General features: G+C 40.0%; 3 protein-coding genes across 4 annotated transcripts in view; 1 reads left to right on the top strand and 2 right to left on the bottom strand.

The window, feature by feature from the left end:
• The window catches only part of LOC124342213, an 82470-nt gene that overhangs the window by 2322 nt on the left and 54665 nt on the right, over positions 1-25483 (bottom strand). The window lies entirely within an intron of this gene.
• LOC124342680 (dynein regulatory complex subunit 6-like) lies at positions 1364-25483 on the bottom strand. Of its 2 annotated transcripts, XM_046795779.1 has the most exons (6): positions 25201-25483; positions 24973-25136; positions 24732-24901; positions 23830-24659; positions 18523-18525; positions 1364-1747 (listed from the first exon to the last, which is right to left on the bottom strand). In XM_046795779.1, exons 1-6 carry the CDS (start codon positions 25346-25348, stop codon positions 1503-1505), a joined length of 1560 nt encoding a protein of 519 aa, XP_046651735.1. In that variant the 5' UTR covers positions 25349-25483; the 3' UTR covers positions 1364-1502. The 2 variants fall into 2 exon arrangements, with proteins under 2 accessions (XP_046651735.1, XP_046651734.1); XM_046795778.1 differs by lacking the exon at positions 18523-18525 and having other exon boundaries at positions 23827-24659.
• On the top strand, positions 22083-23329 carry LOC124342824. Its single transcript, XM_046796006.1, has 5 exons — positions 22083-22203; positions 22284-22482; positions 22548-22674; positions 22757-22890; positions 22955-23329. Exons 2-5 carry the CDS (start codon positions 22294-22296, stop codon positions 23273-23275), a joined length of 771 nt encoding a protein of 256 aa, XP_046651962.1. The 5' UTR covers positions 22083-22203; positions 22284-22293; the 3' UTR covers positions 23276-23329.

Below are 25483 nucleotides of genomic sequence, written 5' to 3'. Positions count from 1 at the left end.
CCTGTTAAATTAAATTGATTAATTTGAATAATCCAAATAATCATAAAATAATTTAAAAAACGCTACCCCAAAACTAAAAATAGAGGAATTATCTTGTGAAACTTGATCGTAATAGGTTACGTGCTAACTACTAAATTTATCAATCATAATCAATCTGTTTGAGTTAGTTAAGGTAGAAGAATCGTAGAAATAAGTTCATCACCACTAGGGCACTAGGTAGATTTTTTCTCCGCAGAAGATGGTATGATTCCTCATAAGATGCTTATACTACTTATTATGTCATAACTAGCACAGCACACTTCATTGGCGAAACCCTAGTCTTTGTTCTCATCAAAAATCTCAAACGAGCTTTACCATTGATCTAAGTGTTTAATGGAAGAAGAGTAACGATAGAAGTCTTTAAGGCTCTCCGAGACTAAATCCAAGTGAGAGATACCTTATTTTACTTTATACTTCACCCTCTGACTTCACCTAATACATACAAAGAATAACGTCCAATTATCATTTTGCTTAGTACCTCACAATTCCGGGGATTCGAACTCGGGACCACTCAACACTCCACTCTTAAAACGATCCCTTGTCCGATTCAATCACAGGTCCTCTTGTCTATTCTGCTTTTTTAAAACTGCAATGAAATATCAGACATGAAACATCCAATTGGCACTAGATAGAACAATAAATGCGAGGAAATGAAAATCAAAGTCTGTCCTTTCAAACAGTGTTAATGCGCGTTATTTTTGCATTTGAACTTGGAAGATAAAAGAAAAAATCAATTGCATTATTATTTAGATAAGAATAATCATAGGCTTCTTGTCTGTCGAACAATGGAGTTGGGGCCGAGAAGCTGCAAAGTGTTTTAATTTCTTATTTTCTTAGTAAGAATAGGCCTACCTGCCAAAGGAATAATTTTTTTAGGTGTTGAACCTTGATGTGCAGTATAACTATTCAAATTCACGTCTTTATGGTGAATGAATCTTGCTCAAAATATTGTCGACTCACACGGGCATCGGGCAATTCCATATTGCTCGGCGAAATTTTGTATGGAATTGATGGAGTTTTCAGTTTTTCATTTTTCTTCCGAACCATCTAGCGAACTTTAAATAGACTTAAGAAAATAGTAGTGCATATTTTTTAGATATCTTTGCTTTTACTTTTTTCATGTAAGTAGGGAAAATTTGCCTATTCATTGGTGATTATCGCGATTTCTGAAAATTTTGAATCTCAGTTAATTACTTTGTCAATGGGCTGGTTGTCTCTTAAGTTATATTAAACAGATCAATCAACACTAATTAGTAATAAATGATTCCAGCAATTAAATAAGCGAAAAAGTTTAGAAAGAAAACTGTTAAATTGCACCACCAAATAGAAAATTAACTGTGTTTTATTTTTTAACCTCGACGTTGTGACACCAACGAACGTTCATAGGCCATAGCGGGATACACAACAACGAAAACAATGGAAAGGGAAATAATTAAAAGCAAAATGTCTTGAATTATGAACAATTAGTAACACAAAAAATCTAATTTCAACTCCCAATTTTTCTGTTTGCTTTTGTCTTTCCATTCATTCATGTTCTCTGCCGTAAGCAGTTCTGAATGTGTGTGGTTGAATAGCAACGTCATTTCCTTGATCGAGTTTTTATCACTCATCAATAAATCAATTCCCTTTTTGGTCAAAGAATCGCAGAAAGCAACTAGTAATTCTTCCAAATTTTGAAAATCATGAAGCAACGCGTCCGTTTCAAGTACTCTCTTAGAAAAATGTTCACACTGGACTATGAACATATATTTTCGTCACGAAATCGAAAATATATTTCTTGAAATCGTGTACAAATTTCTCACAATTTTTGAATATAAGTCTTCGTAAAAATTGCAAGTGAAGTTTTATTTCACATTTGATGAAGTGTGAACATATATTTCACACTATAGGAGTTTTTTTATATGGGATGGACGAAACATATTGTCTATATTGGCGCAATCTCTTCCCACTCTTCCCACCCTGCGCAATCCCAGTACGAAAAAAAAAAAATGAAGGGCGTCTCTTTCTTTTCTTCTTTCTTCTTATATTTCTTCATTCATTATAATCTTCTTCACCATGCCCTTTTCGTTGGAAGAAGTAAGTTGATTGTCGATAATTAACTGTAATTAAGTAATATTAACATTTATTGTTTTACCCAGGTAGCACACAGAGCTGTTACAGACTCATGTAACCGATCTGTTTCACATACTTGTGAAACAGGTCCGTATCAGGCTTGTTACATCTCTGTTTTACAGGAAATTTGTCTGGAATTGCTCTGTTTTACAGGATTTGGTAAAAGTTTGTTTCACAGATCTGGAACAGATCTGTTATCTTTCTGTAATACATAAATCTGGTTTTTAACTGTACTACAGACCTGTTACAGATCTGTTTTTTACTTGAGAAAATTGTTTCTGATTTAGCTCTGTTTCCCATGTTTGTCACTTGTCTGTTTTTACTCTGTATTACCGAGTACAATATGTTTCTGTTCTGTGTCTGTACTCCAGGTCTGGTACGGGTCTGTATTTCCCTTGTAAGACATAAGTCAGTAATCATCTGTTCTGAGTCTGTACCCCAGGTATGGTACAGGTCTGTATTTTCTATGTAAAACTGAGTTCAATGATTATCTGTTCTGTGTTTGTACCCCAGGTATGGTACAGGTCTGTATTTTCTATGTAAAACTTAGTTCAGTGATTATCTGTTCTGTGTTTGTGCCCCAGGTATGTACGGGTCTTTATTTCCCTTGTAACACCTATAAGTCAGTAATCATCGTATCTGTGTCTGTATCCCAAGTATGGTACATGTTTGGATCCCAATGGAAAACTGAATTAAACGTTTTCTTATATGTGTAATATCACTGCAATACCATGCAGTAAGAAGTTACACTCTAATAGTCAATGCAGCTAATGGCTATGAGTTTAGTTCAGTAGGCCTACTCGAACAACAACAATAGTTGTTTATCCACCGGACGGAGAAGTATTATTATACCTAAATAGGTATAATAAAGACTTGTAATTGGTGTGGGGCCAATCTTGGTCTTGTTACTATCGGAAGAGACCAGTGGTAGTCATATGTAGCAATCAGTTTCGTGAGAGAGACATGTCAGACAGTTTGTTGAATGTACAAGTGTACAACTGTGAAATATAGATCATTATGAAATATATCTACAAATTAATATCGAGATATGGTGTAGTGGTTAGCGTACTGGCTTGTAAACTCAGAGGATGATGGTTTGATTTCAGAGGGAGGCAAATCTTTTTCTTTCTTGAAAATCTGTTTTTGGTCTGTAAATCGTGATCCCGTTTTACGGATCTGTCACAGACCTGTATGACAGTCTGTAAAAGTGTGCCACTCCAAACAATTTACAGACTCTCAAAAACAGATCTGTAACAGACCTGAAACAGAGTCTGTGTGCTACCTGGGTAGTTGTATCCAGTTCCTCTCATTTTAAAAATCATGTGCGAGGGTCAATCAAGCACCTTAATCAATTCATTGCTTGACGGACCCTCGTACAGAGATATGATGCTGTTGAAGGAAAATGTGGCCTCTTGGTTATTGCTCAACAACAAGACAGAGTATGTTAAACTATTTAAGCACTGTTCTTTTAATTCCCTTATTTTAAGTGTAACTTATTTTTCATTTATCCAGGTATTATTATCCCTCTAAAGCGGAATACCTGAAAATGGGCGTGTCTGTTTGCCATTTTTTCCCGTTGACGATGATTGATTCGCGGTCTTGGGCAAAGCTGTTCATCGAATACTCTGAACTCCAAAGATCAAAAAATTGTATGTGAGCGTATATGAGTTGTCAATAAATGGTAACCCGTTTCCAATTTTTTTTTATTTCATATGATGTAGTGGGCGTTTAAAGCCGTAGAGCGGGGGGGGGTTGCTATTATATCGATCTTGTATGATCGATATCATTGGGAGGGGGGATTCCTTTATCTTTTGTTTAAAAGTGTGACAAGAATTATTTTTTTACCCGTTCCCACCTGTTCCTGGAGGGTAGGCCCTATACTTTTTTTGTTGCATTGTCCCATTGTTCTGATGAGCTGTAACATTCCTTCAACTGTTGTCTAGACTATTCGTCCTTGTAATCGTTAGTATTTCATAGGAAATTCGATTCAACTTTTGGGTAAGTGCAAACATTTTTCGCTGCGTTACTTTTGCAGATGCATATTTGTATAGTAACTTTATGTCTTTTTACTTTGGAAAATGCTGTTTTGTCCTGTGTGTAAAAAAATGGAAAATTTTGCGTCTTTAAAGGATATGAGGGCGCATTTAAAGATATTGTTACTCAGCCACAGTGCGTCTTTGAACTTGCCTCTTTTTTGCAAAGATTCAGCATGCCAGGGGTTGGGCTCATATGCTTCAATTAAGATTTTTATGCAGCACGTAGTTAAATATCATAAGGATCAGTTTTCCGACGCCACCACCAGTCTAAATCATAGTAACTCTTGTCATTTTCTTGAAAGCACAAACTTGAACGACGTTGACGAAATTTATGTTCCTAACCCTGTAAATTCTGAATGTTATGACGAGTGTATTACAAAACTTTTGTTGCGCTTGGTTAGTAATAGTAGTATTCCATTATCTCATGCTGGGGAAGTTGTCCAATGTCTCGAGGAATATATAGTAGTGATTAGAGAAAAAATTCAAAAACAAAATGACCAGTTTGTAAGCCAGGCAGCAGAGTCGAGTTGTTGCAATGCACTGATAACGTCATTTAATTCAGAGTTCGATCGCTCATTAAAAGCCTTGCGTAAGGTTAACACCGTTTATAAAGCTAAAACTTCTCTTTTCAACCACCCACTTTATGTCCACCCCCAGATGATTCCGTTGTCATATAGAAGGGAAGTCCATCTAGCTAATGGCAATTGCGTAGTGAACAAATTATTACCAGATCAATTTTGTTACATATCAATTATTCAAACCATTAAAGCTTTGTTTCAAGTAAAAGAATTTGCAACCTGCATCATGAATGAATTGTTTAATGGGAATGATGTAAGCGGAGTGTATCAAAACTTTAAGGACGGGTCACATTTTAAAACACACGGACTTTTCTCGGATGCTTCAAAAAAAGTTTTAAGGATTCAAATATTCTATGATGGAATGGGGACCACTAATCCACTTCAAGGTCATTCCGCCCCACACAATCTTGGGATTTTCTATTTCACGATCCAGAATTTGCCGGATTTTTTCAATTCTTGCTTTCCCAACATACATACTTTTGCCATTTGTTACACTATTGATTAAAAAAAACGGTTTTGAGTCTATCTTGAGTAAATTCATGGATGAGCTAAATATTCTAGAAACTGACGGAATATCGGTTTCGATTCCGGAAACGGGTGACATCAACATTTTTGGAAGTATTTCCCAGTTTACGGGAGACTGTTTGGCTACTAACGAAATTTTCGGCTTGGTTGAGGATTTCAGCCATGATTATTATTGTCCTCATTGTTACTGCACAAGAGATAGTATATCCCACACCTTCAACGAAAATGAATTCGTATCTCGAGGGAAAATTGAACACGCTAAAGATTTGAAAGAATTGGAGGAAGCTGAAGGTTCAGTGTTGCATATTAGAGGCCAAAAAAGGGATAGTGTGCTAAATCGATCAAAATATTATCACACTTCTGAAAGTAGAACTATTGATATAATGCACATTCTTCCCGAGGGCATTCTTATGATTGTTATGAGTTGTGTCCTTTTTGAGTTTATGCACGTAAGAAAAAAAATAACGCTTGAAACGCTTAACGCAAGGCTTTTAAACATGTTTTCGGTTCTTGAAGTAGAAAAAGGGAATACGCCTGCTCAGCTCAATGATATTAAATCCCCCGGCCTCGGTTTATCTCCGAAACTGACCGCAAATGAATGTTTGTCTTTGTTCCGCCATCTTACGTACATTTTGTCTGATTTAGTCGAAGACGAGGATACCGATGACCACTGGAAATTGTTAATACAATTACAGGAGGTCACAGACATCGTTTTTGCCCCAAAGTTAACAGAAAGTTTGTTGAATTATTTTTCTGAAGTGTACACGAACCATTTGAAGTTATTCCAAAAGCTCTACCCTGATTTGCCAATAAAACCGAAGCAACACTTCCTCATACACTTACCGTCTGTTGTACGTAAAAACGGCCCTCCAACGTACAGTTCATGTTTGAAATATGAATTAAGAAACAGTTTCTATAAAAGAATTACTCACATAACATGTAATTTCAAAAATATTGCTAAAACATTGGCGATTCGAAATCAATTAGTTTCTCTGGCTTATTCGGTAAACCGTAGTAGAATGAGAAATAAGTGCGAAAAGACGCACAAATGTGAAAAAATTTTGATTTCTAATCTCCCAGGCTCTTGTGAGCTTTCAAGTAAACTAAATTTACCTACTAATGCTGTTATTCGAATGTCTACTAAAGCTCGTATTTGTGGACGGAGATATTCAAAAGGCAACGTTGTCATCTTAAGAAAGCGTCCGCAAAATCGTGTTTTAGAATTCGGCCAAATCATTTCTGTTGTTTGGTGTGATTCCGAGGCCTATTGTAAGAGACTACACGGCGTGTGCATCTTGTCTCTTACGGGAATGAATATTCGAATAATGCGTTTTGCTCACAATGTAACGTTTTATTGTGTATAGTCAGAAACTACAATTGATAGGACAGATAACTAGTGAAGGGGAAGAATAATAAACTAGGAGACAATACCTTTACTCGGATGTAGTTAGTCGGAATCGGCGTTACGGCACAACACAACACAGCTTAAATACGAATACAAGATAGTTTCAATACCAAATACAACTAGAGCCGGGTCGTTTTTAGGGACACTCGGTCACTTGAATTACGAGGAGGATCTGGCGTTTAAGAGAAGAATATCGTACCCTTTTATATGAAAAGAGTTAGGTTGCGACATAGTATAAAGAAAACGATAGCAAAAGTATCCCATAGAAAACCCACCCCCAGGTCAGTTGACAGTTGTGTCAACTGACTTAATTGAGGTTTAAAGGGAATTTAAATGGGGTAAATAGTATTTGAATTACGCGCGGAGGGCGCGTAATTTATGTCTTGAGATGCAATCTAAAAGAGCGAAAAGCCGCGGCGGTAGCAGAAAGGGAAAAGGGGTTGTCCCGGAAATGGTCAGGTGTGTGATGCGTCACTATAGCCGTAGGCCTAGTGACGCACACGCAGTTCTATTACATGGCTCCGGGGCCCCTTGGATTACGCCCCGTAATCTACTAAACTGGTCGGTTGGTTGCGGCAGGGAGAAGATCTCGTAGTTCCACAGCTGCAGAAGAATCCAAAACTTCTTCACGGCGTTGACGCCGGACGCAGGATGTATGGACGCGTGGGCGAGGCTTGCAGCACATGGCGAAAAGAAGCGCGAAAATTCCAAAATATCGTAAAAAGGCTATGAGGAAGGCGAAGACGAATACCAAACTGGTAATAAATAAAACCAGTTTGAACGTCTCCCACCAACCCATTTGTCCCGCTACGTGAGTTTTTTCGGCTGCTGTCATGATGATGGTTTGCACCGGCGTAAGTGGAGTAAGTTCTTGTAAACTGCTTGAATGACTGGACTGCTCTGCCATAGCTGCTGTGAGGTCCGCCATGATGTTCATTGGGCTGGTGATGAAAGCTTTGTATCCCGGGTTGGTAGACGGTTGATATCTGTAGCTATTGTCGTCGATATAACGAAAGGAGACCGGCCAATCCTGTTCCATTGGAATGATGGTTGCTTCCGCCAATTTCCAGGTGTCGTTGCGGTACACATAATGTTTACCGTTGAAATTGACGTAATGGTCTGACCAGTAGCACGGTTGGTAAGTGGTGAGCTCCCATCCATTTTGGGATATCGTAAAATTGTCATACTTGGGCTGAGGGCCGCAAGTGGTTGTTTCTGTCGTGAAAGTGATCTGTTCAGCGCGACATTCTTTCATTAGCACAGTCATACCTTTGGCCTGGATGGTAACACAGGTAGGTAATCCAAGAATACTGGCAGCTAACCAGCCGTCGTATTGTGCTGCTGCTATCGCCAGCGAATGTTTAATTCGTGTTATTTGACAATTCATGTCGTGGGCAGCGCGAAGGATCTTATTTTCGTGGTCGAGCGTTTTATCTTTGAGGTACTGGACATGAGATTGTAGGAGCTTAAGCATAGCTGTTCTTCTAGCTTCAGGATAGGTGTAATAGTCATCCCGGATTCTGATGAATTCGAGCTCTTCCTTTGTCGGTGCTGCTTCAGTCCGGTTGAGGATAAGGTCAGAAGTTTTCTTCCCCTCGCTTCCCAGCTTGAGAATGACGATGAACAAATGCTTATCACCAGCTACTGCGAAAGTGTTGTTTGTAGAATCGCAAGACAGCGTTATACAGCGGTCTGTGTGCGTGATGTGATACGCCAACTGGTTAGAATCATCTTCCAGTTTGAAGGCTGTTGCCGTAGATGTCTGAGTGATCGTAGCTTTCCCTTGAGTGAGTAGCCTTGGTGTATGTGCAATGCGATCGGCATCGCCCACATCCCAAATCAAAGTCATGTGGTTGTGTGTGTGGACACCATCTGTGATGTTAGCCTGCCCTAATGGGGTGTCGATCAGGTCTTCTTCTTCTTGGATAAGGACAATTTCTTCCACCATGCAGTTCAGCACTAGTGTTGATATTGTGCGCATCCACGTGCCGTCTTGTGATGGCTCAGGTACGTATAGCCATTTGCCGTCGGCAAATTTCATCGGCATTTCTTCGCACCGTTTTGTTTGAGCCATGATTTTGCATTCCGCTTCTGATGTGTCGACAGCACGCTTGTCGGGAACGACAATTTGTTGGAGAAAGAGATTTGTTGATATATGGTTGATTTTTTCCCACCGACTGCATACATAGCCACGCACTTTTAATCCGTCTTTTCTATCAGTCCAGACAGCGTAATCGGCGTTGCGTTGCGTAGGTCGTCGAATTGGTTGACAATGGTCGTCGTCGATGCGTAGATGTTCTTGCCGGATTGGATTTTTACAGTTACAAACTGTAGTCTCGAAGGCGGACGCGTAGACGGTCAGCAGCAGTAGAATATAGATATTCATTTTTACTTTAATTTCTGTAACAGAAAAATCAGTAGAAAAAAATAATTGTACTGAGGAAAAATGAAAAGGTTTTGTTTGTGGAGACAGTCAGGAGTGACTACACGTTTGATGGTAGGCGATGGCGCTGTTTAATTGGTGGGAGTTGGCCCCGCTCGTACGACGTGTCTCTTCAATCTTGAGTTGTTGTTGCCTTTGTTTCATATAGAATTTATAGTTCTTTGTTTGATGTAAAATTTAAACGGTTGATTGGTTCAAATTTGTTAAGCAGTACCCTGGTTATGCCAGGTATCGCGATGTGTACGATATTCCGTCGGCTCGCTTTTTATGGTATTGCGAGTTAGGAATGGATGTATTTTGTCTTGAGGCAATGCTTTCATTTTTGTTTCGCCGAGTGAAAACGAAAAAGCCGTGTACATTACTACTTCTTTGCAGAGAGTAGTAGTAGCTGGAAAAAAGCTAGGCCTGAATGGGCGTGGTTTCCAATCGTAGTGAAAATTTTTGTCTGCCGCGGGGCAGAAAGGTGATCGTAGAAAGGCTGTTGTTTCAGTTGCTGCAAGTGACAGAGTAGCACAGAGGGAGAAGTAGCCTTAGGCCATGTTGGAAAATGAAAGTATTTTTGGATGTGTTGAAAATAAGCTGTGAACGTTTTGCTTGTACTTTGTGTTATATTCAAGGGAACGGTCATGTCAGTTTAAGTCAAAAATTTGTTTACTTGATAAAAGTGTTTTAAATTACGGGAGAAATGTTCCTTAAATTTGTGCGTTGGATGAAAAAAAAATGGGGGAGAAAAATATTGATTTGGAGTTCTACTGGTGTGTGAAAAAAAAAAATTTTTGTGCTGGTTGTTTTCTAAGGTAAATATGTCGTTCAAATTAATTATGGGGGTGATTTTACGTAAAAATGTTTACTTTACTTATTCTAAAAAACTGGTTTTAGTGGTTTATGGTTATTCTGGTGAATTTTCGTGGTCTATATTCGTAGTATAAGCGCTAGATGGCGTTTGCCTTCACTTTTCTGGCATTAATTCACGTACTTCCTACGCATTTGTTTCTTTCTTGTTCTCCGTCGGCAAAGTGAATGTTTTGTATTTTGTTTATTCTGAATTGGAGGTCTAACAGTGGGTCGGTTCTATTTCGATTGCTTTGCATGAGTGTTATGGAAATCTATTTGCTGGTTCGTTGTGTATATGGGGGAAAAATTATTTAACTTGTGTGTCTGTAGTGAATTAAATGTTAATTTGTTTTTAATGTGTTGTTGACCAGTGGGAATAAAATTTTGAGTTATATTTGAATCTGTAGTACGACCAAACTGAATGGTTACTAAACTGTTTAAATTGTTTGTTGGTATATTGAATATGTATGGGACGGGTGTACTAGAAAACAAAAAAAATAATTCTTTGTTTTAATTTTTCGTTTTCTAGGCCTAGTCGACCAAAAAGGTCAAGAAGAAAAATGTTTTCACTTTCCCCTTCTTTCTATTGGCCCCTCCTTCTTCTCTCAATGCCATATTCTCCTTCATTGGCAAAGAACCCTTTTCCATAGCGCCTTTGGTTTCTACTGTCTTGAGGCTTTACCGCTTTGTACTTTCCCTTTCTTTCACTGGTGTTTCTCTATTCTTTACTTTTAGGTTTTACTCTTTATTATTGATTTATTTTTATAATTTTTAATTTATATGTTCTTTTCTATCTATTTTCTCTATTTGTTTATTTAGTTTTTATGTTATTTTACGTATTTTTTTTTTTTTGTTTGTTGTTGTTTTTAATTTTATTACTTCGTTGTTTTTTTTGTTTTTTTTTTAATAAAAGAGGAAATTAAGTGTTAACGAAGAATGGAAGGGGGAAAAATTACAGTGTTAACGTTACAACTGTTGGGACTATAAAATAAATGGGACGAAAATTGAGTAGACTAAGACGAGAAAAATAAAATACTTGCGATTTAAATTAAGACAAGAAAAAAAATTTACGGAGACGAGAAAAATTTCGACGCAAAAGACAAAACGAGACAAAAATTATAACTGAAAAATGTTTAACTAAGACGAAAAAGTTATTTAAAAAATAAATTAAGACAAAAAATGATTCGCAAGATTTAAAGACGAGAAAAAAAATGTTTCGAAGACGAGAAAATTAATTGGAGACGAGAAATAAAATTTGCAGTGGATATAAGACTCAACAAAATTGAGGACGTATTCAATGCACTTGTCAGTCACCCCAACAAAATTGGCCCAGAGTAGATGACGTTACTCCGTGTAAGGCAGGATAAAATCAATTGGAGGGGATGGTTGTGTGGGGGTGACGCAAAACACTTCGATGTAAATGTAAAGCAACACACACAAAAATGTCATAACCATCCCGAACCCAAACAGAAAAAGCAATTCTTCCACGTAGGCCTGGATGCCGCGGCGGACATACTGGGGTGTGGGACGGCCCGGAGGCGGCTGCCTGCTCGTGTGTAAAATGATTTTAACGTCCGTGTCAGGCTCTTCTTTAACTCTTGTTAGACCGAGTGCCAACAAAAAAAGGCGAGTCGGGTCTTCTCTCCTGCACACTGCCCATTTCCAGTTCAACTGTCGCACTTCCAGATGAATGACCGCTGAAACGACTTTTGGGGTCGTCGTCGTCGCTTCGGTCGCCTCCCAAGTTTTTTGAGGCCCAGTAAAACGACGAATCTTGCGTTCCCGGCTCGTCACTTTCACTTGTTTCCTGATAGTCAGAATCTGAACTGTCGTATTGTGGAACTAGAGAGTCACGTGAACTAGTGTCGTTTTGCGACCCCGTTGTCTTCGGCGACTCGTTTTGCTTCGCAACCCTCGCCCACATGTAATGCGGCGAATTCAGTAGTTTCTCTGACATCTCGTCTAAAGTGAACAAAACTCGGGGTGGGATTGGTGTGTCCATCCATTTGTGCGAGTCACGCATGGAGCACATCCCTTCTTCCCACATCCCATGAAATGGGGTGTTGGACCGCATACGGTTGTCAAATTCACGTTGAGCTTTTGATGAAGACATTTCACGAAAGCGATTGAACTTTTCCGTTTACTCTGTCCTGCTGGACGTAAGAACAAGGATTGGGCTGTTGGTAAAAATGTTTGCTCTTTTAAGCTTTTTTTTTCAACGCGGATCGGAATGGAAAATGGTGTATGTTGACCCCCTGATTTCTTCTCAAATATTTTGTCGCCTAGATCTGCTTTCCACCCGTGGGACAAACCCCAAATCAAGATTTGTATTTTTCTTTCCTTTTCGTTTTTACGAGTTTGCTAGTCTGGGTTTTTCCTATATCCATTATTTCCAAATTTATGTATTTTATTTGTTTATTTTACTTCTGGATTGTTTTTTAGTTTTACTATATTTTTTTTTTGAACACGGACGCGTTGTGTAAGAAAAAGTCTACAAGGCTGCAAGGCTGACAGGAGTGTCATGTCAGTATTGCAGTTGGCAAAAAAAAAGGGTAAGAATTAAATCTTCCTATTTTTCCTCTATCAACCTTTTTGGGACCTTTGTAACCCTTCTATTTCTTTCTATTCGGAGCTGGGGTAGCGGGGGAGGCTCCTCATTAACTTCTTTGTCTAGCGGAAGGCTGTTCACAGCTGGTGGTTGGTCACTATCAATTTGATCCCATCCGTGAAATGGAACAAGAAGCTCCGCGTCTCCTTCGACAGTGGCGGGGTCGTTATTTCCCGCTTCTGGTGTTGCCGGTCTGTTATCGGCTTCCTGCACAACCCCATCAGCTTGTTCTTCCCTTTCGGCTGGAACTGGTGACGTTGGGAAAACAGTGGCGTCTTCGAACTCAGGACAAAATTCGTCCCGCCATATCATTGAGTCGTAAAGCGGCCGGAGACGGTTTACATGGACTCTTTTGGAGACAAAAGAGTTATTCATTATGTCTACTGTTTCGTTGGTGTATACTCTAGACACTCTGAATGGTCCCCGATATTTCGAAATGAATTTCTTGTTTTCTTCCTTCGTACGGACTTTGACATCGAGTAGGACTCTATCGCCCACCTGATAACGCAACTCCGACGCTCGTTTGTTGTATTGCTTCCTTTGTTGTTCTCTAGCTTTTGAATTTTCTTCCTTAGTACGTTGGAAAGCGATACTAAGAGATTCCATCCGTAGACTGACAAAGTCTGAAGCGGGAAATTTAGATCGAGGGATTGCGCCTAGTAAATTATGGATCGGAACGTTGGGATCGCGACCGTATAGTAAAAAGAAAGGAGTCTCTTGAGTGGATGAGTGGACGGACGAATGATACGCGAAACAAACGTCGCCCAACATCTCTTCCCAGTCACCGTGTTGGCTGTCGATCAGCTCTTTTCGTAATAGCATTGTGAGTGTTCTGTTGAATCTTTCTGTTTCCCCATTTGTCGCTGGATGATAGGACGTTGCTAGCTTTTGTTTAATCCCCAACGATTTGCATAACCGTTGGAAAATTTTTGACGTGAAATTTACCCCCCTGTCCGACACGATCGCTTTTGGTGTTCCATGTCGTCGCACGATCATTTCAAGAAATGCATCGGCCGTTGTGATAGCTGTTTGATCCGGAAGGGCTCTAACTTCCACGTATTTTGAAAAATAATCTGTTACGACCATAATGTATTTGTTTCCGTTGCTGGATGGCGGTTTAAATGGCCCCATAAAATCCATTCCCACTACATCAAAAGGCGCTTTAGCTAACTCCAGGGGGTGTAAAAAGGCTCGAAAGGTCGACTTTGTGTTTTCCAAACACCTTTGGCACACCCTACAGTATTCCTTAATGTCTTCTCTCATAGTAGGCCAGTAGTAGTTATTCCTTACTCGCAAATACGTCCTATAGTACGCGAGATGGCCAGACAGAGGGTCATCATGGAGGTGCTTCATAACTAAGGGGCGGAGGGCGATGGGTAGGACTACCTGTATTAGGATTCGATGTTGCCTCCTTTTCTTTGTTGGGATTTCCTTTCGGTATAGTACCCCTTCTATGACCTCGTAAAGTGTAATTTCTTTTGCCCAAACGGGATATTCTTTTTTGTGTTGTTCGGTAAGTACTCCTTCGTCTAGAAAATTTCTGATGTGTAAACATAAAGGGTCTTGAGCCTGCTGTACGCATATTTCTTTCAGTTCGTCGCTTGCGTGGACTGTAGCGATTTTAAGGCGGGAAAGGCAGTCTGCATTTTGATGAATTCTTCCCGGCTTGTACTGGATATTATAGTTAAGGCTACCGAGCTCGACTGCCCATCGCCCAAGTCTACCATTGGTATCTTTAAAGGTTTTGAGCCACTGTAAAGGGGCATGGTCGCTAAGCACTGTAAAAGGACGGTCAAGCAAGTAGTATTTGAAATGTTTAATAGCCTCTACTACCGCCAGAGCTTCTTTCTCGATGGTAGGATAATTCATTTCTGATTTGTGAAGCTGTCTACTAAAATAGGAAATTACCACTTCCTTTCCCTCCTGAATTTGTGATAAAACAGCCCCAATGCCATAGTTACAGGCATCTGTAAATAAAAGAAATTGTTGCTGAAAATCTGGATAAGCCAAAATTGGGTTTGAAATTAAACAAGTCCTGAGGTATTCAAAAGCAACCTGGTCTTCCTGTGTCCAGATAAAAGCTGCTTGCATAGCAACCTTTTGTGTTTTGCCCGTCAGGGGCTTTGCTACCTTACCGAAATTTGGAATAAATCTTCGGTAATACCCCGCTAGACCGAGAAAAGATCTGACTTCATCGACCGATTTGGGGACTGGATAATCTTTGATCTTCTCTATTTTAGCTGGGTCTGGTGCTATTCCTTCCGATGTAATAATATGCCCTAAATAGTTTACTTCCGTTTGGAAGAACTGGCATTTCTTTAATTTGAGTTTTAGTTGTGCTTTCCGTATCAATGTAAAAACTTCTGCGATATCTTTCAGATGATCCTCAACCGTTTTCGAGTAAATAATCACGTCATCCAAGTAAACCAACGCTTTTTTTCCCAAGACGTCTCTTAGGACAAAATTCATGGTCCGTTGGAATGTGGCGGGAGCATTGCAAAGTCCCATAGCCATTCGTTTAAACTGATATAAGTTATTTTCTACTATAAAAGCTGTCTTTTCTTTCGATTCCTCATCTAGTTCGATCTGCCAGTAACCTGACTCCATATCTAATGTCGTAAAGTATTTCGCGCCACTTAATTTATCCAGAGTGTCATCGATCCGTGGTAATGGAAAAGAATCTTTTAACGTTATATCATTCAACCTTCTAAAATCAATACAGAGTCTTAATGTTTCGTCTTTCTTTAATACTAACACGACTGGGGCCGCCCAAGGAGACGTAGAGTATTCTATAATACCCTGCTCCAGCAATGACTGGAGTTGATGTTGTAATTCCTCCTCGTACTTCCTCGCCGTGCGATAGGGTCGTAGTCTGATAGGGCCTTTTCCCTGAGTGTCTATATGATGTTTGATAACACTTGTGCAACCTAGTCGGTCGCTTTTTAAAAACAGTTGTGAGTGCTCAGTAAGCAGCTTTCTCATCCCTGGACGAAATTGTTCGTCAATTGATGCAACAGCGAGTTCGATTGAAGCCTCATCTAGGGCCTTAAGACAGTCTCCTTTACCGGTGTCTAGATCTTGGGCTATTTCTTCTCTGACCGCGCCAACTATCCGGCAACCCATCTCGATTGTACCTAAGGTACAACCTTTTTGTAATACGATCTCTCTTTTGCTAGCATTCTTCACGAGTACATGATAAATTCCGTCGCCACGCGTTACATTATAACTTTCTTCAATAACCAATTCATCCGGAAGATTTCCCTGTCTCCGGTTTTTCGATTCCGAGTTCACCGATACTCTCGCTGAACTATCCTTAATAACTAATTCGTCCGGAAGATTTCCCTGTCTCCGGTTATCTAAAACTACCGAGTCCGGCGATACTCTCGCTGGACTAAAAACGAACGGAAATCCCGCAAGAAGGGAATACCCGGCTCCACTTATGGTAGTTTCAACAAAACGAGCAGTGAAAGGGGGGATAGACTCCCTCCTAAAAACCTTCATTTCCTTGTCTCCCTGATAAGATGGCTGCGTAGTCCCTTCTTGACCAGCGATAAAAATCGCCTTTGTTTTACCGCATAAAACAAATTCGTGCTTTAGAATAGCGTCTATTCCAAAAATGCACATTTCCGTTATACCATTTGTAACAATAAATTCTTGTTCCAAAACTTTATGACCGTATGTAACCTGTAACGTGACTTTCCCTAAATTACTTAACCTTTTATTCTGAACATCAAATAACGCTACTGAGGTCTCTGCGCTGGCCAGCTGCATATTCGGTGGTAGTGACCTATACACGCTCTCGTGTAGTAGACTTCTCGCTGCACCCGTATCAAACAGTGCTTCCGTTTCTTTCTCATTTATTCGTATCATTACTCGTGGGGCTGTGCTATTTTTCAACTGCGTCACATAAGCTACTTGCTGGGGTTTTAATATTTCCGAGGCATCCCTACCAACTGACCCAAAGCCGCAGTTGGTGTCTAAGCGTTTCCCTGCCTCAAACCAGGGCCAGGTATATTAGCCCCTTTATTTGGACAGGTAGTCGAGCGGTGACCGGCCGTTCCACAGGTATAACAAGTCAACATTCTTTGTCTTTCATCTGCAACGGCAGGCGCCTGAGGGTATACTACTTCGCGTTGCCAACATTCATTCCGATAATGTCCCTTGTTACCACATAGGTAACAAGTTATTGATGAAAGTGGCGGCCTAGGCTGAGAACGGTAGTCCTGTGTCGATTGAATCGGGCGTAGTTGAGCTGGAGGCCTGAACTGATTTTGGAACGCCGGATAAGCTTGTCTTTGTTGATAATAGGGCCCTGGTTGCCGTGGCTGATAAAATTGACCTTGTGGCCGTTGCTGGTAAAAGGCACTTTCTGGCCGTTGTTGATATCCAGCAGGCTGGCGCTGAGCCGACTGCTCTATGGTAGGTGCTAACTGTGATCTTGTATTTCCCTGCAATGGCGGTAGCTGTGCCGTTCTTAAAAGATTTGATAGAGCAACGGCAACTTGTTGGTTGATATCATCTACAACTATCGGTGGCCCAATGATTTCATTTGCTTGTAAGTTCATACGTGAACCCGTTGTGATTGCATTGATAGTCTCATTTTGCTTTTCAATGGCTGTCCAAATGAGCTGCGAATCAGACGACGCTTTCGCCGTTGTGATTGCATTAACAAATTCTCTCTTGCTACCTTCCTCTTTTTCTGCTTCCAATCTACGGGTATATTTGTCGGTTTCCCGCACAAGCTCTTCGTAATCTTTAAATTCCTTATAACGTACTTTATTCTTAAGTTTGAGATCGAGTCCCGACAGAAATTTTTGTCTCAACATTTGTAGCCTGGTAGCTTCTTCTGCTTTCGTTGGCTGTTTATTCTTGGGATACCCGTGCTCGAAAATATTTTTCAATCTGAATCCATATGCTATTATATTTTCCCCTGGCTGACGTTCGATCTCTTCCAATTGAGCCTGAAAATAGTCCTGATTCTCGTTCCCGTGAAATCTTTCATGCAATAATTTTTTAATCTCCTGATAATCCTTCGTTACACTATCCAGAATATTTTGTAGCATATCATGAGCTGGTCCCGTCAGCTTAGTTATCAACATGTTCACAGTTTCGTCATCAGTCCAATTAGACATGGCTACGATGTTATCAAATAACTTAATCCATCTATCAAAACGAAGAGTAGTCGGCCCACCACTAAAATTAGGTAGTTGTAAAAGCATCGTGAGTGCACGATTTCCTTTCTGCAAATCGTGTAAATCACCCAAAGCCATAACATTAGCGATGGTCGACAAATTGAGAGGGGAATCCATGGCTACTGAACGAGATCCTGGGATAGGGCTTGAGCAAGTTGCTCTAATGACACTTGTAGGCGTCTTAGGCTCGCTGCAATTCTGATCAATTCTTTCCTCTGTACGCAACGTTTTTCCTGAACTCGTTTCTCCTGATGGTTTATTGTCCCAACCTGATGCTGGGATAGAGTCCCAGCGATCGACAAGGGTACCGATCGAGATATTGAGGGGAGGGGGTCCTCTGGGTTGCGACGGGTGTATTGTCCTGAAGCTGCTAGGAAAGGGGGCTGGGGTTCCCCGTGAGGTAGGCGCCCCTGTCGTAACCTTTTCTCGTATACCTGGTTCTTTCTTTCGATTTCCCGATTGCTCGCCCAGCGTATACGGTCTATTGATATCTGGACCTTCGGTCGGTTCGTTTCGGCCGCGTGGAGTGGATTGGGCGTCGGTGTCGACACGGATTCCTCCGGGAATATTTGCCGCACGAGATGGTAATTCGGTGGAGATGGGAATGTGAACGGGGTTTCGTTCCGTGTCGGGAGTACCGGAATCGTTACCGGAATTGGCAACTGAGGCCGCGGTATGTCTATGGGCGGGGATATCGGTGGGGGTGGTGAAGTCAAAACCAACGGTAACGTGGGCGGCTCTATCGCTAACAGTCTTTGCGCTATGAGACGTAGGTCTATTGAAGCAAGAGGTATCTCCGCCAAAATGGGCGCTGGAAGGTCCGGGTTTTGTTCGATACACCTCTGTAGACGTAGGGTGAGCGAATGTACCGCTACTGATACCCCTCCAAGCGTCAACAGTTCGCGAATATAGACGATTGTCCTCGGAATCCGGATTGTAAATTGCTTCCCGTGATTCTGATAGAGGCTCTCTGTCAGCTCGATGGACAGTTGGCGAAGGAGCCCGTGGAGTGTCTGCTCGCGGGAAAAGGTGTCGTGGAAGCTGATAAAATGGAATTCCGCCTTCCTGTTGTTCACAAATTGGACGAAACGATTCGCTTCCGCCAGGTAAAATACTGTCGCAATGTGCTCCTGAATCTCGTTGCTTGTATAAAAATTCAAATTTGCTAGGAACCGCTGCAGTAGCTCTTGCGTACTGGGCGTTAATAAAGTCTTGTCGTAAAATGGATGCGTAGTGATAGCTAGGATTTTCCCCGTCGCCAGACGGACACGGCTGGGAATTATAGGATATAACTGGGCTAGCAGAAAGGGGGATGCGAGCACTAGCTTCGTTTGAGCTACCAACGATTTGTACTCCGGATGCTGTGTTTCCTTCTTCGATATTTGATAACTCGCTACCGCACTTTTCAATTTCCACAAGATTGTCCTGAATGCTGTCGTCGGAGACAATTTGTATTCTCGTGGATATTCTAGGACGGACACTCCGCCCTCCTCGCACGCCTGGCTCAGTAAATAATTGAATTTCTGTTTGCTTGGTCGATTCATCTGGTTTGTTTAAGATTGAGTCGACTTCTTTTCCAAGTTCTGTTTCTGATTCGTCACTAGTGGAATCGGAATCCACTTGTGTCAAAAAATCTTCCGCCTGAGCAAAAATAAGAGAAACGGACGGTCGATCAGCAGGGCCGGCTGCGAGTGATGGATTGAGACCGGTAGGAAGTTCCACGAAAGGATTTTCAGTTAAAACTTTAGGAGAATCCGCCTCAGGGGGTGTAGGTGACGAAAGGGTGCGTTGAAGAATACTAAGAGTCTTTGCAAGAAGAGAGGGACTTTTATAAATAGCCGCCTTTGTGCGCTCCCACCTCGAAGGTTTCTTAATGGTAGGAGTAGATTTGGGGATCCCAATATCAAGTAACTTTTTATTTTGAAAACTAACAGTCGAACGAGTAGAATAACGATGGGGGATAACCTTACGCAAAAGAGACAACTTAGATTTACGAACAGGTAACGGGGGAAACTTTCCCTTTTTTGAAATATCGGAGTCAGAATTACGCCGAACTGGCAAAGATTTTTCTAAATCAACTGTTTCTAGACTGATACTTTTATTCATTAACATTGTGAGTGCATTCGGACGCCGCTGCCACCAGATGTAAGAGACTACACGGCGTGTGCATCTTGTCTCTTACGGGAATGAATATTCGAATAATGCGTTTTGCTCACAATGTAACGTTTTATTGTGTATAGTCAGAAACTACAATTGATAGGACAGATAACTAGTGAAGGGGAAGAATAATAAACTAGGAGACAATACCTTTACTCGGATGTAGTTAGTCGGAATCGGCGTTACGGCACAACACAACACAGCTTAAATACGAATACAAGATAGTTTCAATACCAAATACAACTAGAGCCGGGTCGTTTTTAGGGACACTCGGTCACTTGAATTACGAGGAGGATCTGGCGTTTAAGAGAAGAATATCGCACCCTTTTATATGAAAAGAGTTAGGTTGCGACATAGTATAAAGAAAACGATAGCAAAAGTATCCCATAGAAAACCCACCCCCAGGTCAGTTGACAGTTGTGTCAACTGACTTAATTGAGGTTTAAAGGGAATTTAAATGGGGTAAATAGTATTTGAATTACGCGCGGAGGGCGCGTAATTTATGTCTTGAGATGCAATCTAAAAGAGCGAAAAGCCGCGGCGGTAGCAGAAAGGGAAAAGGGGTTGTCCCGGAAATGGTCAGGTGTGTGATGCGTCACTATAGCCGTAGGCCTAGTGACGCACACGCAGTTCTATTACACTATTTACTTGTTCAAGAGTTGGACACGTTAGGCTTCGATAGCTACATGAACTGCTACAGAGTGGAAAACAAGACAGTGAGTGTATTTGGAGTATATTCCCCTTCCGACCTGCTTGATTATCACCCCCTTGACAAATACATGCCATTTCTCGACGGCAAGTTCTATGTAAGGTTGAAATATTTGGTGATTTGAGTGTAAATTTCTAATCATTATGTGTATAGTGAGGACCATGTTTTTTTTTTAATTATAAGCTATTAAAAATTTCATTTTATTAGCTTCTACAGCGCAGTGATTTTTGCTAGCTCAAATTGATTAAAGCGATTGAGCCCTTCACACCCCCAAATACCCGCTGCCGGCAGTAAACCTTTTTAAACAAAAGAGGCAAAGTCAAATGTTAACAAATAAATAAACCCGCAAACAACCCTCATATTGCTACAGGGTTAGAAAATCGGTTGAAAGCAAGATGTTCAAATTCGTTATTTCAAAGGCATGCATCGCGAAGCTGTCAAATGTTTGCACTACATATATTTCCCTACCTTATTTGTAAAAATTATCTTCCCCTACCCGTCGGCAGTATAGCTCCAAGACCTTGAAAACACCCCTTTGTCTACATTGAATTTCCCCCGAATTTCATTCCAGTAAAATCTTGTCACACACAGTTGAGCTTCATTCTTATAGTGTTCCACATTTCAAAAATGGTCTTGTGTCGTGTTTCTTATTTGATGACTGGTAAAAAGAGTTTGTGCGAGTGTTCGTCTATGGATGACATGCTTGATCAAGGTATGTAACACATTCTTAAATTTATTTACTGCCAGTAATATTGTGTAATTCTATCGATAGCTTCGTCGAAGTGTCTCGTCGATAAAGTTCTGTTGATTTTGGAGACGGCTGATGGATTTGAAGTTGAAGACGAACTCTCTTTCAGTGTGTATGTGAGTAACACTGAGGAACCTTCTTTCTTGGTTAAAAAAAAATGTGATACAACAGAGCCGCATCCAACACCAAGTGTCGAAAATTCTCCGTCGGATGGAGCCAAGGAGAAGGTTATACAACATTTATTAATAACAATTAATGTCATTCGGTATTTTCTGATTTGTATTTCATTGGCTGTTCCTTTCATATTTTTAGGGCTTATTTGACGACTTGAGAAAAATAATCGAAACGTCAGGAAGGTCAGGCACCGATGCTTTGCTCGACAAATTAGACAATCAGTCAGAGCTGGATGACAAGGATATTAAGAAAATGAATACTGTTTTTGGTTCTTATCTCTTCTTAAACTATGGAAGGTAAATATTTACGTGTGATGTCTTTTTTCTTTCTGATATGACATATTATAATGAAATCGTTGAACATTATATATGTTTTTTTTTACAGAGAGGTAAATCCTGATCCAGAGATTTGTGACACGTTAGCTCGAGCAATTGTAAGTCACTTCCCAATGACAAAAACTGCTGTTGGCAATGTTGTTTTCTTTGTAAGGTTAATGCACGTATAAATACGAACGATTTTGCCATTGATAGGAGTCTTGGTTTGATATCGAGACGGGTAAAGGTCGTCTTGTGAATTACGCTTCTCGTAAACGTCGCAGAACTGGTACCAAAAGGCAATATAACAAAAAAATTCCAGCATCATCGTAAGTTAGTTAAAATTTTACTGGATTTTATCCATCTAACTAAAACATAAATTTTGTCTTTGTTTTAACTGCAAATCTAGTGAATTGAACATGGAGGATGTCACGCAAGCGACCAACTTTATGCAACAGTGTCAGCTAGCGAATTCTAACAAAGAGCAAATGATCCATGCCTTTAATGTCACATATGACGCCCGTCGTAAATGGATCACTAGCAAGGAAGCACCGTGTTGTAACTCTGTTATTGCGAAATACCCTCGTTTGCTAGACATGCTAGAATCAGTAAAACATATCATATTTTACTATACATACAAAATGTGTTAAACTAATGGGAAATTACTTAACAGATTCCTATGGATTTCAAGAAAATTACCAACTGCGAGATACAGTTATTTATGGAAAAATGGCTCGCCATTGAAGACAAAATAATGCAAGTTCTCCCAGTCAATATCCGCCAGGGTATAGAAGAATCTGGTACTTATATCTATTATTTCTGGCACGGTGTTTAATGTTACGCATGACAATTTTACTTGATCACTTCTGTGATGCCTTACAGAAAGTAACGTTCAAAAGAGTGCCAAAATCTTCCAGTCGTTGGTTTCCCTACTACCTGCTTCACCGGGCAGAGGAAAAAAAGGACCGCGCCCTCAACGAGAAGAACTGGAGTTGCAACTTATACAATTTTTTCCGGTTGGTTTCATTTCAGCTTAGTTGTCCATGTCTCTTAAATAATTATTTCTAATCTTGTTTAAAGGAGGACACAAATTTAAATTCTGCCATTATAGCCGCTGCATCCCGCGGGATGAAACAACCAGGACTGATTATACTTGGAGTGGACCAATTCTACCTTAAATTAGATGAGCATGCAGTCAAACTTGGAGTTGGTTGCGTGTCAGAGGCCATGGGATATGTTTTTGGGGCTTATTTTGTGTTTAATTGCTCATATCCGCCTCTGTGGCACATGGTTTTTGGTTTTTTGGAAGAAGTTGTAAATATTCCTAAAGAACTTAGGAGCGTAAAATCTTCAATCACCATTAGAAATTTCGTGTCAAAACTTTCCAAAGTATCTAATTAGTTAGCAATGTATTAAGTTGGAACTGGGAAAATACAATGTCTTTGAGTAAATTCATTTTTTATCGTTTTTTAATTAAACCTTATGCAATAGTGCTACAAACAATAACATCAATGAATATAGCATGTTACTGTCTACTATTCTATCAGAATATGTTTATGAATTCAAATATTAATATTGCATGCATTGTTATATCATTATCTTGATAACATAACAATGCAGTATCGGTAACAGTTTTGTTATTTAAAACTTTTCTTTCCGATGACCTTGAATTGTTCATCGTGAAAACCTTGAATTGTTCCTGTAGACGACCTTGAATTATTCCGAAAAACTTAATCCAGGTCCTTAACCTTGGATCCAAGGTTTTTGCATCTTAGAAACGAATGCTTGACGAAATGAATATTATTGTTCACACTGCTGCAGTCTTAAATGAACTTTATTTTTCACTCCTGAAACGATAAAATATTTTCACGAAATTTGCGAACATATATGTTCCGATGCCATTTTACGAACATATATGTTCGCTAAAACGCGAACATTTTTCTTAGAGAGTATGCCATCCGTAAGTTCAAAACAACCAGTAATTTCAAGACCCCTGAGAGAAGGCGAAGACAATAGCAAAAGTAGGGATTCGGGATTAAGAGACGAATAGATCAGACGCAATACTTCAAGATTCTTCAAAATTGGACGTTCAACTTGGATTCGTTTCCAACGAACAGAACTGTCCTGTTCTCCAACAGGAATTTCACAGCAAACACAATTATCAATTGAAAGCGAGTTGAGATTAGGACATAACTCGGAGATAGAATGAAAGTCGACATCATTGAAAGTTTTAAGTTTCAGGCTCTCGAGAAGATTTCCATGGGCCTTTAGCAATGGGATCACTCCATCATAAAACGTTACTTCAGGACAAGCAGAAATATGTAGGTGACAAAGACTAGCAACTGACAATAATTCGAACAAGTCACTATTAAGAAAACCACTGATCCCCTTAATCTTGACATTGACAATTGAAGGGCACAGAAGAAGCGCTAAGCCTAAACTTCCATGAGTATACGGACTAGCGACAGCGATTTCAATTAAGGAATATTTGGAGATCAAGGGAAGGTTATTACTCTCAAACGCTAATTGATGCATGTCACTCAAGACTTCTAAAACTAACTCATGACGTAAAACTCTCAAGGAGGGCAGGTTTTGAAGAGCAATTTGAATTCCTTTCTTGGTAACGCTAGTTCCCTTAACGAGCAATATCTGGATACATTTACACTTCCCATTATCCCACATGTAATCTATTCTTCCACTTTCTTCTCCCAAATGGTGGGCATCACCACACAACCTTTGAATTCCAGCATCAGTCACAGCTGGACAATGACTCACATCCAGCTCCCTTCAAAATATTACATTCTCACATAAATAGAATTATAGACAATAAAAATATTTCAATAGACACTTTTTCTACCTTAGATATTTGCAATATGTTCCAAAAACTTCCAAGCTATTATCTCCCACTGAAGTGTATGCAATCTCCAATTTCTCTAATTGCTGGAATTTAGGAAAGCATTGTAGTATGGATGTGTCAATATCAAGAATGTTGTCTCTGCACCTCTGAAATTCCATCGATTTCATACCCTGCAACATTTTAAAAATGAGCCCAACTATAAGATTATATTACTAAAACAAGAAACTTAGTTTCTTATTACTGGACATTGGATAGCAGCATGTTTAAGATATCCACGAATCTGAACTTCATTACATGAGGTTAATAGAAGCTCAGTGAGTTGAGAAGAGATAACCCATTTCAAGTGATTACCCAACAAATCATTATAGTGAAGATAGTACATGATTTCCTCCAGAACAAGTATAGCTATAAGCAATAAAATGTGTTGTATTACAGTAAAGTCAATTACGTATCACATTCTATAACTTACGTAGTTGATGTAAAGGACTCGTGCCGAGCTCTGAATCTGATATGGTGTATGATAGCTTGATTGGCTTCCATGACCACTTATCCATGCGTTGAACAACATGTGCTATCGACAGTTCCAATAAAGTTTTTGGACTTTTCGTTCGAGGCATAATGAAATAACAACAAAAAAGTGTGTGTCGAATATTACTGAACAGGCGTTACACGGCTATGTGTAAGTTTAAGTTTTTAAAGCGAAAAAGCAAAACGCCGCTAACGCGTGAAGGTGAACAAAAACGGGACTTTGT

This window comes from Daphnia pulicaria, chromosome 6, assembly GCF_021234035.1.
Source record: "Daphnia pulicaria isolate SC F1-1A chromosome 6, SC_F0-13Bv2, whole genome shotgun sequence".
NCBI classification, from domain to species: domain Eukaryota; kingdom Metazoa; phylum Arthropoda; class Branchiopoda; order Diplostraca; family Daphniidae; genus Daphnia; species Daphnia pulicaria.
Note: the sequence above shows the minus strand (reverse complement) of the source record. Positions and strands in the feature narration are given on the sequence as shown.

Excerpts from the sequence above, each read along its gene's own strand:
- LOC124342824 (XM_046796006.1), top strand. The coding sequence starts at position 22,294 with ATGGAGGATGTCACGCAAGCGACCAACTTTATGCAACAGTGTCAGCTA. Across the intron at positions 22,483-22,547 it reads TGCTAGACATGCTAGAATCA|ATTCCTATGGATTTCAAGAA; the intron begins GTAAAACATATC and ends ATTACTTAACAG. Across the intron at positions 22,891-22,954 it reads AACTTATACAATTTTTTCCG|GAGGACACAAATTTAAATTC; the intron begins GTTGGTTTCATT and ends TCTTGTTTAAAG.
- LOC124342680 (XM_046795778.1), bottom strand. The coding sequence starts at position 25,348 with ATGCCTCGAACGAAAAGTCCAAAAACTTTATTGGAACTGTCGATAGCA. Across the intron at positions 24,902-24,972 it reads ATGCTGCTATCCAATGTCCA|GGTATGAAATCGATGGAATT; the intron begins GTAATAAGAAAC and ends AAAATGTTGCAG. Across the intron at positions 24,660-24,731 it reads ACATATTGCAAATATCTAAG|GGAGCTGGATGTGAGTCATT; the intron begins GTAGAAAAAGTG and ends AATATTTTGAAG.